The 16,072-nt window shown below is 36.5% G+C and overlaps 1 protein-coding gene across 1 annotated transcript in view; it reads left to right on the top strand.

Moving 5' to 3' along the window:
* Positions 1–16,072, top strand: part of ITGBL1 (integrin subunit beta like 1) — a 147,663-nt gene that overhangs the window by 71,862 nt on the left and 59,729 nt on the right. Inside the window, exon 7 of the mRNA XM_032202893.1 lies at positions 3,818–3,964. Within this exon, the coding sequence (XP_032058784.1) occupies positions 3,818–3,964 (147 nt within the window). The remainder of the gene's footprint in view (positions 1–3,817; positions 3,965–16,072) is intronic.

Below are 16,072 nucleotides of genomic sequence, written 5' to 3'. Positions count from 1 at the left end.
TACTGGGCAAGAGAGGAGGACTTTGAGCAGTACACAACATGCAATTTATACACAGAAAAACTTTGCTAAAACAAGTAATGATGGTTTCAAATGGACTTGGCAGATGATAGTTTGTCAATTATAACTTGTCCTGTAGAAATCTGATCTGGCCTAATTAATAATGGGAAGAATGCAGTCACATCAAGGAAAATAATAAAGTGGTATATTCCCCTCCTCCTAACAGCATGAGTAATACCTCATAGAAAACTTATAGGAGGTGTTTGTAATAGGGATAAGAGGCTGAAATAAACACAATACATGAAATTCTTACTCTCTTGTCCTGTCATAAAGATGCAAGGTTTCTCGTCTGATTTATTTATTTATTTATTTATTTATTTATTTATTAAATATTCATGAATCACTAACTAACAAAATGGAAAAAGAGATACAGAAGCATTTCTAAAAAACCTTTAGTGAACTCATTGTTTTCTATGGTTTTGGCCACCTTCAAATGCTATATAGGTTTACCTACCTAATATGCTGGAAGGATGTAAAACTGCAGTCATGATATCAGCAAGAGTTTGGGATACCAATTTTTGAACATATTACTGTGTTCCCGAGTATGTTTCAATACTCAGGGATTGTTCAAAATGTCAACATCAGCTAAGGAATACAAAATCAAAAAGCATGGTAAATGTGTTCTGTAGTTAAAGGGGGAACACAGGAGTTTAAATATAGGTTCAAGCAAACCTGTGGCACCTACAGCTAATGCAACATCCCTTAAACAGGACTTGAACTCGCTCTTTCTTAGATGTTATTGCCATTGCTACTGCTGCTGCCCTAAGTGGTAATGGTTGAAAGAAAGCACAACAAAGTATGGACAGTTATAAAGAAGTGGGAAAAGGTACTGCCATTTTACGTTGTACTGGGGACCAGAACAGTGTTCTTTATAACACAGACATAACTGCAAATGAGAAAGTCTTGAGAGGTATCAAATGATGTACTCATACTACTTGCTTTATATAGCAAACTTGTTTTTAAGTATAGCTTAGTTTTTCTGTGAAATGAGAAAAAAAAAATCAGTACCTCTTCTTATTCTTATCCCTTCCCCTCTCTGTTATGATTCAGAAGAGAAGCCTATTTTAACCTTAGTTAGCCACCCAAATATGCATTCCTCAAATAGGTTGTGTGAAATTCTTCACATATTCACATGAAGCAGTGTGAACAGTGTTTTGTTGTCCTGCTGCTTAGTCCCGTTTCAAAAATGGACAAGATGCTTAAGTGTTAATTTTGGTTTATTGTGGTAGACAGACAGCATCTGCAATTAAATCTAGGGTTTATTAGCAGAGCTGTAATTGGATAGTCTTTTTGTTTGTTTATATGAAATAAATATACTTAGTGCCCAAAGCACATTTTTCTCAGGTTTTAACAATTATTTGTAAATTGATTTCAGGATGAATCCAGAAGAGATTATTCAGATTAGGGAAAAGAGACTGTCTCTGTTTAGACCAACATCAAACTGAACTGATATAAAACTTTTCCTGTCTTGTTCTGCTTACCTAATAGGTAGAGATAGGAAATTCACTTGTCCTGAGTAGTAGGTTGAAATGATGGGAAACCGTGTTTACAAATAGAGAGTTTCACTGTAATTAAATGAAATGCTATGTTGATTTCATAAACTACAAGTGATAGGAATTGGCAGCCCTGCTGTGAGGATTTAACATCACACAACAGCAGCTCCCTCCAGAAGCTTCATATGGCTTGGGGTGACTGTCAATTTGCAGCACCTCATATTGGTGACTGGATGCCTTCTTTGAACTTCTGAAATGATGCTCAGGATGTTACTTACTGATTTTCTTTCAGCAGTGTTCACAACATTAAAGTGATTTTCATTCTTTAAAGAGAATCGCCTTCCTGACTTGACATAGAAAGGAAAAAGACTTCCATACAAAAATTCTTATGTTCACACATCTCATTAGCCTTATTTTCCATGGCTCTAGCAACAAAAATATTATATAAAAGAACATCATCCTCTTATAAGTATCTATCTAGATCAGAGAACATATGTCCAATTCGCAACCTGTCAGCAGGTACACATGCAGCAAGGGACAGAAGAGGAGGCTTTTAACACTTTCCAAGGAAAACAAATAACTGAAGCAAAAAAAGTTGTTCTTGTGAGCTTAATAACACATGTAATCTGGGAACTACTCAATGCATAGAATGCTTGTTTCCATTTTCACCTCGTGAAGTGCATATGTTTCATAAATATAATATAAGCCAATATTAAAATGCAAATATAGTTAGAGGGAGATATAAAATGTGTATTTCTGATTTTCAAGAAGAAACTGTATAGACAAGTGGGCATCATCAGATAAATGCTTTGGGGACATGTATCCATTGTAGTGACTATATGGACAGTGTGAGAGAAAATCACAGGATCATAGAATCATCTAGGTTGGAACAGACCTTCATGATCACCAAGTCCAACCATTAACCTGGCCTACTGAGTACCATCACTACACCATGTCCCTTAGTGCCACATCCACATCTCTTAAATACCTCCCAGGATGGAGACTCTACCACTTCCCTGGGCAGCCTGTTCCAATCACCAGAGCCCACAATTCTCTGTGCAGAAATTCTTTCTAATATCCAATCTGAACCTCCACTGGCACAACTTGAGGCCTTTTCCTTGCACCTTGTCACTTGTTACCAGAGAAAAGAGACCAACAAAGTCCTCCCTGCAACTCCTTTCAAGTAGCTTTAGAGAGCAATGGGATGTTCTCTCAGCTTCCTTTTCTCCAGAACAAACAATCCCTGTTCCCTCGGTTGTTCCTCATAGATCTCACAGATTTAATCTGCTGTCACAAGTCATGAAAATAAATATTTACCTTTATCGTAAGGGATGTTTTTACTAGTGCTAAAGGAACGTTTTGAATGGTCAGAATCCCACTGCTTGATGCAAAGAGATCATGATTCAAAGGCTCAAGATGAAGGAAGCTGGGCAACTAGCTCGGGTTTGCTTTGTCTGGATATGTTAGCATTCAGATAGAGGAAATGGTCTGGTTTCTTAACTTTATAGCTTAAATTCTCAGGAGGGATCCATCTCTGACTACTGTAATGGCTGTTACATTTTTTTTAAAGAAACTTCCCATAAAAGCTTCTGTTTAAACCAGTAGCTTTTCTTCATCCCAGCATGCACAGTGAAAGTTACATTTATGTTTCCACGTTCAGACATGGTCAGGAAGAGTCAAGTTAGCTAATGAGATACCACAACCACATCTGACTGCCCTATGGGGATGAGGATTGATTAAGCCCAGCATTTTGTTATTTGCACATCATTATTTAGTAGAAGGCACTGCTCTGAGACTTGGAATTGCCGTGGAATTGCTGGTCTCTAGAGGATCACATTGATTGCAAGTACATAAAAGATGGTATTGGTACATTACTTAGAGAATATGCTACAACTGTGGTAGAAAAAAAAGGAACATAGAGATAAATGAAATACTGCCTTATGATGACCTCACTTCTCCAGACAGTGAAAAGTGTATTTGTATCCTCCTTTCCACTCTTTCACATGAGGAGTGTGTGTCAAGTGACAAAACACCCCTTAAGGAAAAAAAATAAAAATAAAGGAAATATGTGTCAAATGGAATAACATGCAGAGCTATTGTCAGAAAAAAAAATAAAAAGTAGATGCAGTGAGTTGACTGTATTTTTTGCCAACTGACACTTTAATGAAAAATAAATTGATACAGTTAATCTAATCAATATCAGTCTAATCAGTATCAATACCTCTCATCAGCATGGAAGTTAATCTTTAACTGTATTCATTGGAAAGGTCACGGACAGTGTAATTGTGGAAGGTGTGACTGTAAAGAAGGATGGACTGGGAAGAAGTGTGAACATCCACGGTCTTGTCCATTGTCAGCTGAGGAAAGTGCTAAGAAATGCCAAGGAAATTCTAATTTACCTTGCTCTGGAAGAGGTAAGCATTTTCATGCTCTAGAAACATACCTCCACCAAAAGAATTTTTACAGGTTTCCAGCATTACTAGAACTGAAATATGTGGAGTCTCTTGGCTTACTGTGGATAAGTCAGACATGCATAATTTATGAGCTATTTGTAAGGGAGGACAAGAATAAAAAGGGCACCTATTTTTACTGTCATCTATTGCACTCTATTTTATGTTACTTGTTACTTGCCTCAATATTTTGGGGGGGAGTTTGCAAGGAAGCTTTGAAGTTTTGTTGCAATTAAGTCTTGCTATGGATATATTGAAAAAATGAAATTATTCTTTGCATTCTTTGACAGAAACAGCAATGATTTTCAGTCTGTGTAAAATGCTGTGGCACCATTGTGATAGAACTGTTCAGATTCACACTGCCAAAGAACTTGCCCTAACGAATGCAGCACTGATTTCTAAAATACAGTTATTCTTTAGTGCAGTTTCCTAGTTAGCCACTGGCTTTTCATTTGAAATCATTTCTTTGTGACACTGTAGCCTTTTAAAATCTCTGACTGAAAAAATATACAAACTCATAGGTACAATTGAAATGCACATTGCAAACAAAATGAAACATTGTTCAGAAGGACAAGGACCTGCTAATTTTCATTCTCACTGTGTGAAATGTGTTTCTTGTAGAGAACAGAGAGAACGGTAAATATGACACAGACTTTTGCTAGAGCTGGCAATTGAAGTTGTTATGAATTCTGCTCACTTAATGTTTGCTGGGAAAGGTCTAACGCTGGTATTGAATTATTACATTTGACCCTAAATGTCATTTCATTTGCAACTGCTTCTTCCAATCATACTGTCTAACATATTCAGAAATTGTAGGCTGTCCACCCAAGTTAGCACTGTCATAATTATATTTTTCTCCTCCTGTAAACGTGTATAACTCATAACTTAGTAAATGCAGGATTAATTGTATCTTAAAAGAAATATGTGTTAGCAGACTGTTGCCCTTTTTTTTTTTTTTTAAATTACAGTTTTCTACTGGATTACATCTTGCTATTATTGCTAAAAATTCTCAATGGAATTTATGGGCACAAGTTAGATGGAACATGATCATCTCAATCAGTTAATAAGGGAAGACTGACCAATGTCATCTAGCTGGGCTCCTTATTGTCCTTATTGTGCAATATCCTTATATCCAAATAAGGAGAGAGAAGGATTTGAAGGATGGACTATTTGCTGGATAAGGAATTGGCTGGATGGACACACCCAGAGAGATGTGGTCAATGGCTCTAAGTCCAGGTGGAAGTCATGATGAGTGTGTCCCTCAAGGGTCTGTCTTGGCACCAGTACTGTTTAGTATCTTTATCAATGACATAGACAGTGGGATCGAGTGAACCCTCAGCAAGTTTGCAGATGACACCAAGCTGAGTTGTACAGTCAATACAGCAGAAGGAAGGGATGCTATCCAAAGAGACCTGGGCAAGCTTGAGAAGTGGGCTCACGTGAACCTCAGGAGGTTCAACAAGTCCAAGTGCAAGGTTGGTGCAATCCCAGACAGGAGGACAGGCTGGGAGAAGAACTCACTGAGTGCAGCCCTGCGGAGAGACAGGTTTGGGGATTCTGGCAGATGAAAAGTCAATATGAGCCAGCAGGCAAGCTTAAGAAGTGGGCCCACATGAACCTCAAGAGGTTCAACAAGTCCAAGTGCCAGGTGCTGCACCTGGACTGGGGCAACCCCAGGCATGAGTACAGACTGGGAGAAGAACTCATTGAGAGCAGCCCTGAAGAGAAGAACTTGGTGGTTTTGGTGGATGAAGAGCTTGACATGAGCCAGCAGTGTGTGCTTGCAGTCCAGAAGTCCAACTGTATCCTGGGCTGCATCAACAGACGGGTGGCCAGCCAGCTGAGGGAGGAGATTGTCCCCCTCTGCTCTTCCCTTGTGAGGCCCCACCTGGAGTCTTGCATCCAGGTCTGAGGTCCCCAGCACAAGAAAGATGTGGGGTTGTTACTGGTCCCAGGGGAGGGCTAGGAAGATGATTTGAGGGCTGGAGCATCTCTTCTTTGAAGACAGGCTGAGTGAGCTGGAGTTGTTCATGGCTGAGAGTTGTTCATGGCTGAGAGAGCCATCCCCAGTCTGGGGAGGCCTTACTGCGGCCTTTCACTACCTAAAGGGGTCTTACAAAGAAGATGGAGAAGACTGACCTTTTACATGGGCAGAGAGTTACAGAACAAGGGGGAATGGTTTTAAACTAAAACAGAGGAGAACTTTCGATTATATATTAGGAGGAAATTCTTCACTCAGAGGGTGCTGAGGCACTGGAATAGGTTGCCCAGAGAAGTTGTGGATGCCCCACCCAAGGCCAGATAGAACGAGAACCTGGGCAATGTCCAGATAGAATGAGGACCTTCCATGGATCTGGGTGATCTTTAAGGTTCCTTCTGCTGAGCCGTTCTATGATTCTATGATCTTTAGGGAATTCAGTGCATTTCGTTTATCATGCTTGCAATAATTATAACTAAAACAAACTAGACTTGTCTTTTTTTTTTTTTTTTTTTTCTTTTCTCATCTGCATCTCTAGGAGTTGTGTATGTTGTGCAATTAGAGTCAGTTATATTATTTGCATAACAAAGCCTGAACTCTGCATTCACTGCTAAAAAAGAAAAAGTATCATACATTTTGAGTCAGATGACAAAGAAAAAAAAGAACGATAGTGATAAGAATAAGTTTGATGTGAATAAAAACACAGTCTTAAATTATAAAACATTGTTCCGTTTAGATTTTAAATTTTGAAAAGTCTTACAAAGTATAATGGGAAATGTGAGTTTAAAGCTCACTTTTAATGTTAATGTTTAACTGATTTTAATGTCAATAATTCTATCCTCTTGGCTTTCTGAAAACAAAACAAAACAGAAAAAAACAAATCCAACAGTGTTATATTGATGCAGTAGGAGGGAAATAAGTCCCTTTCAAGTGAATTCATTTAACTGTTCTGGTGGTCAAAATTTTATAATAAAATACAAAATGCTGGAACAAAAGGTTTAATTGATAGCAGTTTTCACTGAACTTTGTCAATTTTCTTTGATTATTTTTTGAGAATACTGAGTGTTAGGAGGAGTGCAAAAGGCACAGAAGTGTGTCTAGGGCATAGTATGATAGGCAGCTGCTGTAATGAAGAAACAAAGAGTTTTGCATTCTACACCTGAAAAAAAATATCCTTAAAAACTCTCATTTTTGACAATGGAATGTGGTATCTCATTTTAATTCTATGAATAATTTTGTTTATGAAAGTGGGAGAGAAAAGGAGAAAGGACTAATTTTAGACTAATAATTTGTAATTTGCTCTGGTTTGTTTTGTTTTGTTTTGCTTTTTTTCGAGCCTGGACTCCCTGGATTTCCTCTTTCCACTATATTGTGGATATAATTAAAATTGTAGGAAGTTTCCTGTACTGCTGAAAGGATATAGGTGTTTAGTTGCTATGAAAAAAAAGTCAAAAAAAAAAAAAATTTAATTAAACTTAAAAATTAAATTTAAAAAAATTTAAATTGCACAGTTAAATTCTTTGGTCCCATTTGAAAATTCTACTAATTGTCATTATAGCTCATCATGAGCAGAATTTACATAAATTAAGGATTTCCAATCAAAACTTATGGGAGTGGGAAAGGCCATGTAATACAAGTTTTTCTGAAGTCAGGAGCAAGCAATGTTCCGGAAGTGAAGCACGGAATGCACGGAAGGGAAGGTTCCAAAGAAAATTGAAGTGTTTCTTTTCCATGTAAACATTATTCTTTTGATGACTTCCTTGTAATATTTTTATGTTGGCTACAAGGACAGTAAGTGTACAAGGACACCATGGCACTGCTGGTGAAGTTGAGTATATATGAGTAAATATAATGGCCTTACTTAATAGGATATTTTAGTAAGGTAGTTCATATATGGAGTAGAACACATAACGAAGAGCCCTGAAATGCTGCTGCAGTTTATGATTTTGTCCTGTATTGTGTGTCCTTGAAGACTGCTTTCTGCTCACTTTTTTGTTTCCTTTTGTTTCTTTTCTACCTTTTCTACCTTCCTTTCCTACCTTTTCTTTCTAGGTTAGTCAACAGCAATTCTGATAGCTGACAGACTCTTTTGTAACCACTTTTATGTTCTTGGATAAATACATTGAAAGAAAAAGCATTCTTATGATTTTTAATGGCATTACAGTTAGCCATAATGTATTGCGGGAAACAGGAAAGAAAGATAGAATTATTATAATTCATAATGTGTTTGGTTTTTTTTTTTTTTTTTTTTTTTAATTCTTCTTTTTCTATAGTCTCTGCCTAAATGCTAAGATATGCTCAGATTTTCAAGTAGAGGAGGTTGAAACTGTGATGCCCTTTTCCCAAGATTAACACAATTTATATTTTTGTTGATGGCACTTTCTTGTTGAAATGTTAAGTATGATTTCAAAGTTAAGTATGATTTCAAAATGTGATAATTCTTCACTTAAACAGTGCACAAATAAAATTCCTTGCTGCCTCAATAAGTATTGAAAAAATATTATTTCAAAACCCATCTGGCCATGTTTTTATTTTTATTTTTATTTTATTTTATTTTTTGTGCATTTTTCAAGACTTTCTTATATGGAAGACTACAAAACTCCCAATGATTTAGTCCTTGAAATCTTCAGTAATAATTACAGAAGGTGAAACAAACAAACAAACAAAACCCACAAATCCTCTAAATAATTCATAAAAAGAGGTATGGAATTTATATATTTTTATGTCAGAGATTCGAGGTGGTGAGGGTTACATAAAAATTTTGTCATTTGTTTTACCTTATAACATTTTATAACATTAGCACAAAAATAATGGCAAAATTATACACTTCAAAAACTGTTAATCAATCTGAGGGACGAAAATCTTCCATCTTTGAACTTTATTTTGAGAAGATGCTTATTTTATACCTTATGTTCTGCTTTTAAATGTAGTAATGATTAGAATGTTTAGAAAAGGACAGAGAATGTTAAACCAATATTACTCTTTTTTATGATTCAATATAAGTTTTTTTATGATTCAGTCATCCAATATTTTTGTAATATTAACTTTTCCTATAAAGTTCCAGATTTTTAACTAAGTGTTCCCAAATTTTTATTATTCACTTATGATGCAAATTATGTTCCTCCATAAGCAGGAAAAGAGAAGACATCAGTAATGCAAAGTAAGAAAATTATTTGTTGCCTGTGATACCCAAATTTAAAGTTAAGTGTTTAATATATCAAGGGTACATGAAAGTTGTACTAAAACATTTAGAGAGTTAAAAGGAAGCTGTTAAGAACATGACCTGATTTGATCAGCACCATCCATAAAATGCTGGAATACAATCTCTCAATCTGTCTTTTGCTCTCCAGAGAGCAGATGAACCAAGGTACTTCTATTCCAGGTTTTAATTCCCTTCCTGATTTTCCCCAGTTACTCACAGGAATAACAAACTTCATGGATGCTGATCAACATGTGGAGACAGCAGAGAAGCTGCCAAAAATATCTTTCAGCATGGTCTTCTATTTCTTAGCTGCTTCAAGTAGGTGGAGATAGAAGGCTTTATATTGGCATGCTGAGCAGTAAGTGGGAATTTCTGTACTCTTAAATGATGTTATAAAGACAGAAGAAATATATATCCTCTCAGTTACATCAATCAGGCTGTCTTTACTTTCAGTAGTTCCAGTTATATATAAAGGGAGGGATCAGATGACAATTTTGGGAATTCAAACACACTATCACTAGGTACTTTCCAAAAATGACTTTCCATAAAAAGCATGTTGAGGAGGAGGAGAGTTTCTAGCTGGCTTCATTCATATAAAATGTGTAATACCTTCTACACTTTTATTCCTGAGAGTGTTTTTTTTTCACTTGCTACATGATTTTCATTATAGATGCAATATTTTAATAATAAAAGTCTGTCCCTTTTAAGAACACACTGTACAACAAGACCAGTGTCAAAGATAAAGGAGAAGACATAGCAAAAAGTTCTTATGGTAGGAATAAAGAGATAATTTATTGTTATCAGGATTAAGGGACAAGACAAACCACTTTTCTATCTTTATAATGCACATCACTCACTTGAGTTTCCCCTTAGGGCAAAAAGCAGATGTCAAAATAATTATTGCAAATAAGCCGTGAGGAAGAGAAGTGAAAATAGAAAGAGTAGATTTTGAGAATACTAGATCATAGCTTTCTTTTTCTTTTTAATAATCTTGTTCTCTTCACTTATCCTAAGTGAAGACAGCCATCCCATGGCAGTGATTCAAAGAAAAATAAATGACAAATCTTCTTATTGGTAGTGTCTTATGCCATTTTAATCTCATTTCTATAATTGCTTTTATTTATTTTTCATATGGAGAGAAAGAGACTATTTCTTTATCCATGAAATTCCCTTTATGCTTTTACTCTAGCAATGAATATCTAAAGTACAATTTTTTTGGATTCTGTATTGATTTTTTTTTCAAACTCTCCTAAGTCCCACTTATCAAAATATTAAATTTGTTATATAACATTTTGACAGTTTTCTCCCCATAGTTACGTTACGGTAACTTTGCTGTTTCTTCTCTGTAGAACTATCAGAAAGCATTGGAGTTAGTGTAAGAGCAACAGTGCTCAGTGCATTATTACAGATTCCCCGTGGTGAACTGACAGTGAATCAATCCCATGTGTTCAGTGCTGGGTTCTGTAATGTATATTTCTATTTTGCAAGATACCATCTCCTGGAGTCTAGAAACAGAACTTAGGGACAAGGATCAGTGACAACCCTGAAGAGCAGTGCCACTGCCCAGTGGCTGCTGCAAAGTCCTAATACATTTGGGGATATCTTGGCTGTACTATTGTATTATTATATCACAGAATCACAGAATCATCTAGGTTGGAGGAGACCTCCAAGACCACCTAGTCCAACCTCTGACCTAACACTAACAAGTCCTTCACTAAACTATGTCACTAAGCTCTAAGTCTAAACATCTTTTAAAGACCTCCAGGGATGGTGACTCAACCACTTCCCTGGGTAGCCTATTCCAATGCCTAACAACCCTTTCAGTAAAGAAGTTTTTCCTAATATCCAACCTAAACCTCCTGTGGCACAACTTTAGCCCATTCTCCCTCATACTGTCCCCAGTCACGTGGGAGAATAGACCAACCCCCACCTTGCTACAGCCTCCTATATTGTTTATGTTGCTCTGGAACATAGATCCTCAAATCCTTGGTTGACACAGGAGATATTGCAAATTGATACAACATACCATGTCATGCAGAAGGAAAGAGAAATCTACATGCAATTAATCATATCTGTGTATCAACAGGAGTAGAAATGAGATATAAAGATGCATGCTAAAAAAAAAAAAAAAAAAAAAAAAAAGGAAAAAGAGGGAACTACGTTGTTTTCTTCTGAGCTTTGTGATGACTTACCCAACTGGTCATGAATATGACATAAAAAAATAAATCAGTTTGTAAATAATTTCTGGGATTAGATCTTCAACTACTATAGTTTCATATAAACCTATGGTGGATGTTGTTCAGTAGATCTTCATGATCTTACATTTTTAAACCTGGATGCAAACCAGTTCCTCTGCCCAATCCCTGGAAGTGTTCAAGGCCAGGCTGGATGGGGCTTTGAGCAACCTGGTCTGGTGGGAAGTGTCCCTGCCCATAGCAGGGGGGTTGGAAGTGGGTGATCTTTACCATACCTTCCAACCCAAACCATTCTGTGATTCTATGATCTCTCTGTCAGATAAATCCCTACAGAGGTATGATGCCTTACAAGGACCAAAGGGCTGCTGGTGGGAACCAGTTCTGTGCTTTCATCACTGGAGCTGTCTTTACCATTATTTTATGTCCTCACAGTTCTGGTTCTTTTTTTCTAAGTGCAGATATTAATTAAGAACTTTGGGGTTCCTGTCTAGAATGATATTGTCAAAAATGACCAAGTGAAAAAATCTTGTATATTTATTAAGTACCTATAGAAAAACATATTTTTTAAAGACTTTTAAAGCTTATTGACTCAGAATAGCAAGGTTGTAGTAGAAGTTGCAATTTGAGTAATTCAGTATACTTTATATATGACAGGATGGGATTACAGAAGAAAAGTGTAAACAAACCTAAGGTAAAATCTAGGTTACTATCCCTGATACCAGCTCCTTATTGCAGCCTCTTACTATGCAAATTGCACTGTTTAATTGAAGTGTAAATTACTCTAATATACATCATCTCTGAATTTGGCCTGCTGTTTTCATTCATTTTGCATGACCCCTGCATTCTGAAGGAGGTCTTAATTAAAGCACTATAGTAGATAGTCTGGCAGCAAATAATGTTATTAGCTGGTGTAACAAGAACAGAACATAAATGCAAGTCATGCGTCCAAGTGAGCATCTCTAGCTTTAAGATTGAGCTCCATTATTCATCTACTCTTCACTTCAAGCAGAGATGCACTCTTACTGTGCTAGTACTTTAATGCCAGATGAGCAGTGTTATACAATTTGGTATACCCTTATAGGCTGGACTAGCATTCCTAAGTCCACTTGTTATCTGCTGAAGTCTAAGAAAAAAAAAAAATAATAATAATAATTGTACCACCCTCTCTCTTTTATTTTTCTTCCTTCCTTCCTTCCTTCCTTCCTTCCTTCCTTCCTTCCTTCCTTCCTTCCTTCCTCTCTCTCTCTCTCTCTCTCTCTCTCTCTCTATCTCTCTCTCTCTCTTTCTCTCTCTCTCTCTTTCTCAGTAATAAATACTTGGTTCAGGAAGTACTTTTTGTTTTCCAATTAAGTGTTCTTTTTTTTTAATCTGTTCTGGTAGACGTAGGGTGTGTTGGAAGTTGTCTGTTTCTGAGATGTGGATGATATTTGCTAGATAGGTCCTCAAAATATTTTGTAATAGAATGTGTGAATGTTCTGAAGTTTCCCGCTGATTTTCAAAGTGGGAAATTTGCAAAGAGGTAAAGAACAGAGGAAAAGTAACATGTCTATTTTATGATGATACTTAGGAAAGAGGGTTGTGGGATAAAATCAGCAGCATAACATTCATGGCTCGCAGAGTACCTACCATGGATTCCTCTTTACAATGAAAATGACTTGCTCTTTTTCAGTATAGTACTTCTAGATTCAAATACCTTTCTTTTTATTCTTGCCAGTAAGAAAAAGTGCAAGACAAAACAAATTCTGATGTTTAAATGGATCTGTAAGATGCAGGCAGAATTATTTATATATGATATGTTTATATAGTTATTTATATACAAGTACATTATTATTACTGAGTAAGGATCAGAGAGCAGACTATCAAAGGTTATGCTTTGGTCTGCTTCAGACCATCTAATCAAGAGAGGATGTAAATGAAGCCTTTTGCAGATAGCTGAAGGAAACCTCAAGATTGTTGTCCTTGCTACACAGAGGCAAATTCAGTCACCTTGATACCTGCTGGATGATCAGGAGAACTCAATGCAAGTAATCCAAATCTCTGGCATAATTGGAAGAAAATTTCATGACAAAAGTGGGCCAGCATGGGGGTCATGTCGTCATCAGGCTGTTTTCTGTCACCTTTGAAAGACTGGTGACTGGGGGAGGGTTCATGATGATTGAAGAAAGGTAAAACCAAAGGCAATTACAGGTCAGTCAGCTTAATCTCTATCTCTGGGAAAGTGAGAGCAAATCCTCCTGGAAGATATTTCCAGCTACATGAAGGATAAAATGTTGTCTATAAACACAGAACATGGAGATTTACCAAGGGCAGTTAATGCTTGACTATCCCGATTTCCTTCTGTATATATAAGAGGAGAGGAGAGAATGTTGTATACCTTGTCTGTAGCAAAACCTTTAACACAGTCTCCTGGATTATCCGTATAGTCAAATTGACAAGATGTGGACTGGCTAGATGGATGGATGGAAAAGTGACTGGTCTGTTGGTCACAAGGAATGGTGATCTGCAGAACAAAGTCCCTCTGGTAGATGATTAGTAACGGTAACCAACCCTCACAGGAGTTGATATGAGAGACAGTAATTGTTCAACATCATTGTTAACTTAGATAATGAGACAAAGTGCACTACTGACAAGTTTGTGGATAATAGGAAATGGGGAGTAGAAGGCGATACACTGGAAGGTGAGACTACTATTGGGAAGGACCTGGACAGGCTTGGAAAGATGGGCTGACAAAAATTTCAGCAAGGCAAATGGAAAATCCTATATCTGGGAGGATTTCCGTCATAAGAGTTAATACAGTGGCTAAGAATGGATAGGGCACAAAAGACACAAATCTGTAAAAAGTTGGACTTCATTCCTTTCACTTCTTGAGAGGAATTTATTTTTCTGATGGCTGCACAAGTTATCCACATGATAGTTCTCCCTTATTCTCTCAGTCAGTGCCTCTGAAATGCTACCTTCTCTGAACACATCAAAATTTTCCTCTTGCATGTGAAATGTTCTTCCTTCTTCTTGTTCTCTTCATTTTAATTATTGCTCCAGCAGACAAAGATGACCTCTTTCATCTGTGAAAGACATCTGTGAAAGAACTTGAAGGCCAGGTCTTTCTTCTTTCTGACATCCATATTCTGCACATACTCTCTTCAGTATCCCAATCTTGCCTAAGTGTTCTCGGCCTGTATTTTCCCATTTTGGATTGGTGGGATTCTCCTGCTGTTTCCAAAACACTCAGCGATTGTTAGAGTGTCTTCTGACATAGATGGCATTATTTGTTCAGGCACCCCTGTTTCTTAAAATTTTTGAACTTCTTGTTAAGCCAAGCAGGAAGCATAATTTTAAAAAAAGGAAAAAAAAAAAAAAAAAAAAAAAAAGCATAATGTGTTTACCTTATGGCCATTCAATATAAAAATCTTAGCTTGGGAATTATTATTCAGAAAAAGAGTATGTGAGAAATAATATTTTTGACATGTTATGGTGTGTAAGTTTAGGTTAAACTTTCACAGTGATGTGTATCAGTAGATGATGCATGTACCCTAGAAGAATTTCCCGTATATTAATAAGATGTAATAGGTCACAGACTTAAGTTATCAGGCCAACTTATGCTGTTTACAATTGAAAGATTGGGGTTAGTATTCAAAAAGTTCATGCAAAGCTTTGCATAAGTGGATACGGCAAGTGCTACACTTGGCAGCAGGCTGGCAATGTTGGAACATTTCCCTGTAGTGGATTGCTGTAATTACCATAATTGCCATTACCTAATCAAAGAATGGACTGACACTCATTTGTGCTAGACTTCCTTTGAATCTTTTGTCTAGTCTGTCTCTTTCATTTGATTGTATGGTGGGCTGAATACAGACCCGCAACACATCAACACCTTTGATGGATAGTGTGTGTTTGCGGAGTCTAGAAAAGCAATGTATTGTTGTGAATGCTAGATGGAAGAATCGCATACACTTAAGTAGAAAGTCCTGATAGTCAGAAGTTTGCAATAACATTTCTTTAGTTTCTGTTGAAGGATGCCTAACAAACATCAAATATGCTTGTTTTGATATACCAATATCATTCGTAAAGAGGTAGAACATAAGATTTTTTTTTCTATTCACAGAAGACAAGAACCAATTAAAATTAATAATAATTTTAAAAGTAGATTAGATTTTTTGCTGCTCCAAGGTGTCATCCTATTTTGATTCACTTCAAAAATTATCTTTAACCTGAAGTCAGGATTCTGCAAGTCCTGAGTACTTGCAGAAATATGGGAATGATTCACACTGCAGACAAAGTTATTCATTAGAACGTGCAAGGGCAGTTGTCTGATGGAATATTTATGCAATGCATACGAGGCAAGAGAGAAATGCAGGTTCATCTTGCATCTTTGGAAATATAGCAGGTGTGCAAAACAAAAGTACCTGTAAGTATCATCTCTCTGATTACTTTGATATATCAAGTATTTGTAGTTTGATCACAGTAACAGGAGACCTTCCAAACGAATCCCTGCTGGAAAAACAAGAAGCAGCTGAAGTATGTGTACATGTTTATATGTGAGAGCTGATTAAATTTCACAGCTTGTTGACCAGAAAAATATCTGATAGAAAGTCATGAAGTTGTTTATTGCCACAAAAATTGAAATGAAAGCCAGTATTGTTGAAAAATTTTGCTAACATCCTCATAATAAATGTATGTATATTGAAACATTACTGAAT

This window comes from Aythya fuligula, chromosome 1 (assembly GCF_009819795.1).
Source record: "Aythya fuligula isolate bAytFul2 chromosome 1, bAytFul2.pri, whole genome shotgun sequence".
NCBI lineage: Eukaryota > Metazoa > Chordata > Aves > Anseriformes > Anatidae > Aythya > Aythya fuligula.
Note: the sequence above shows the minus strand (reverse complement) of the source record. Positions and strands in the feature narration are given on the sequence as shown.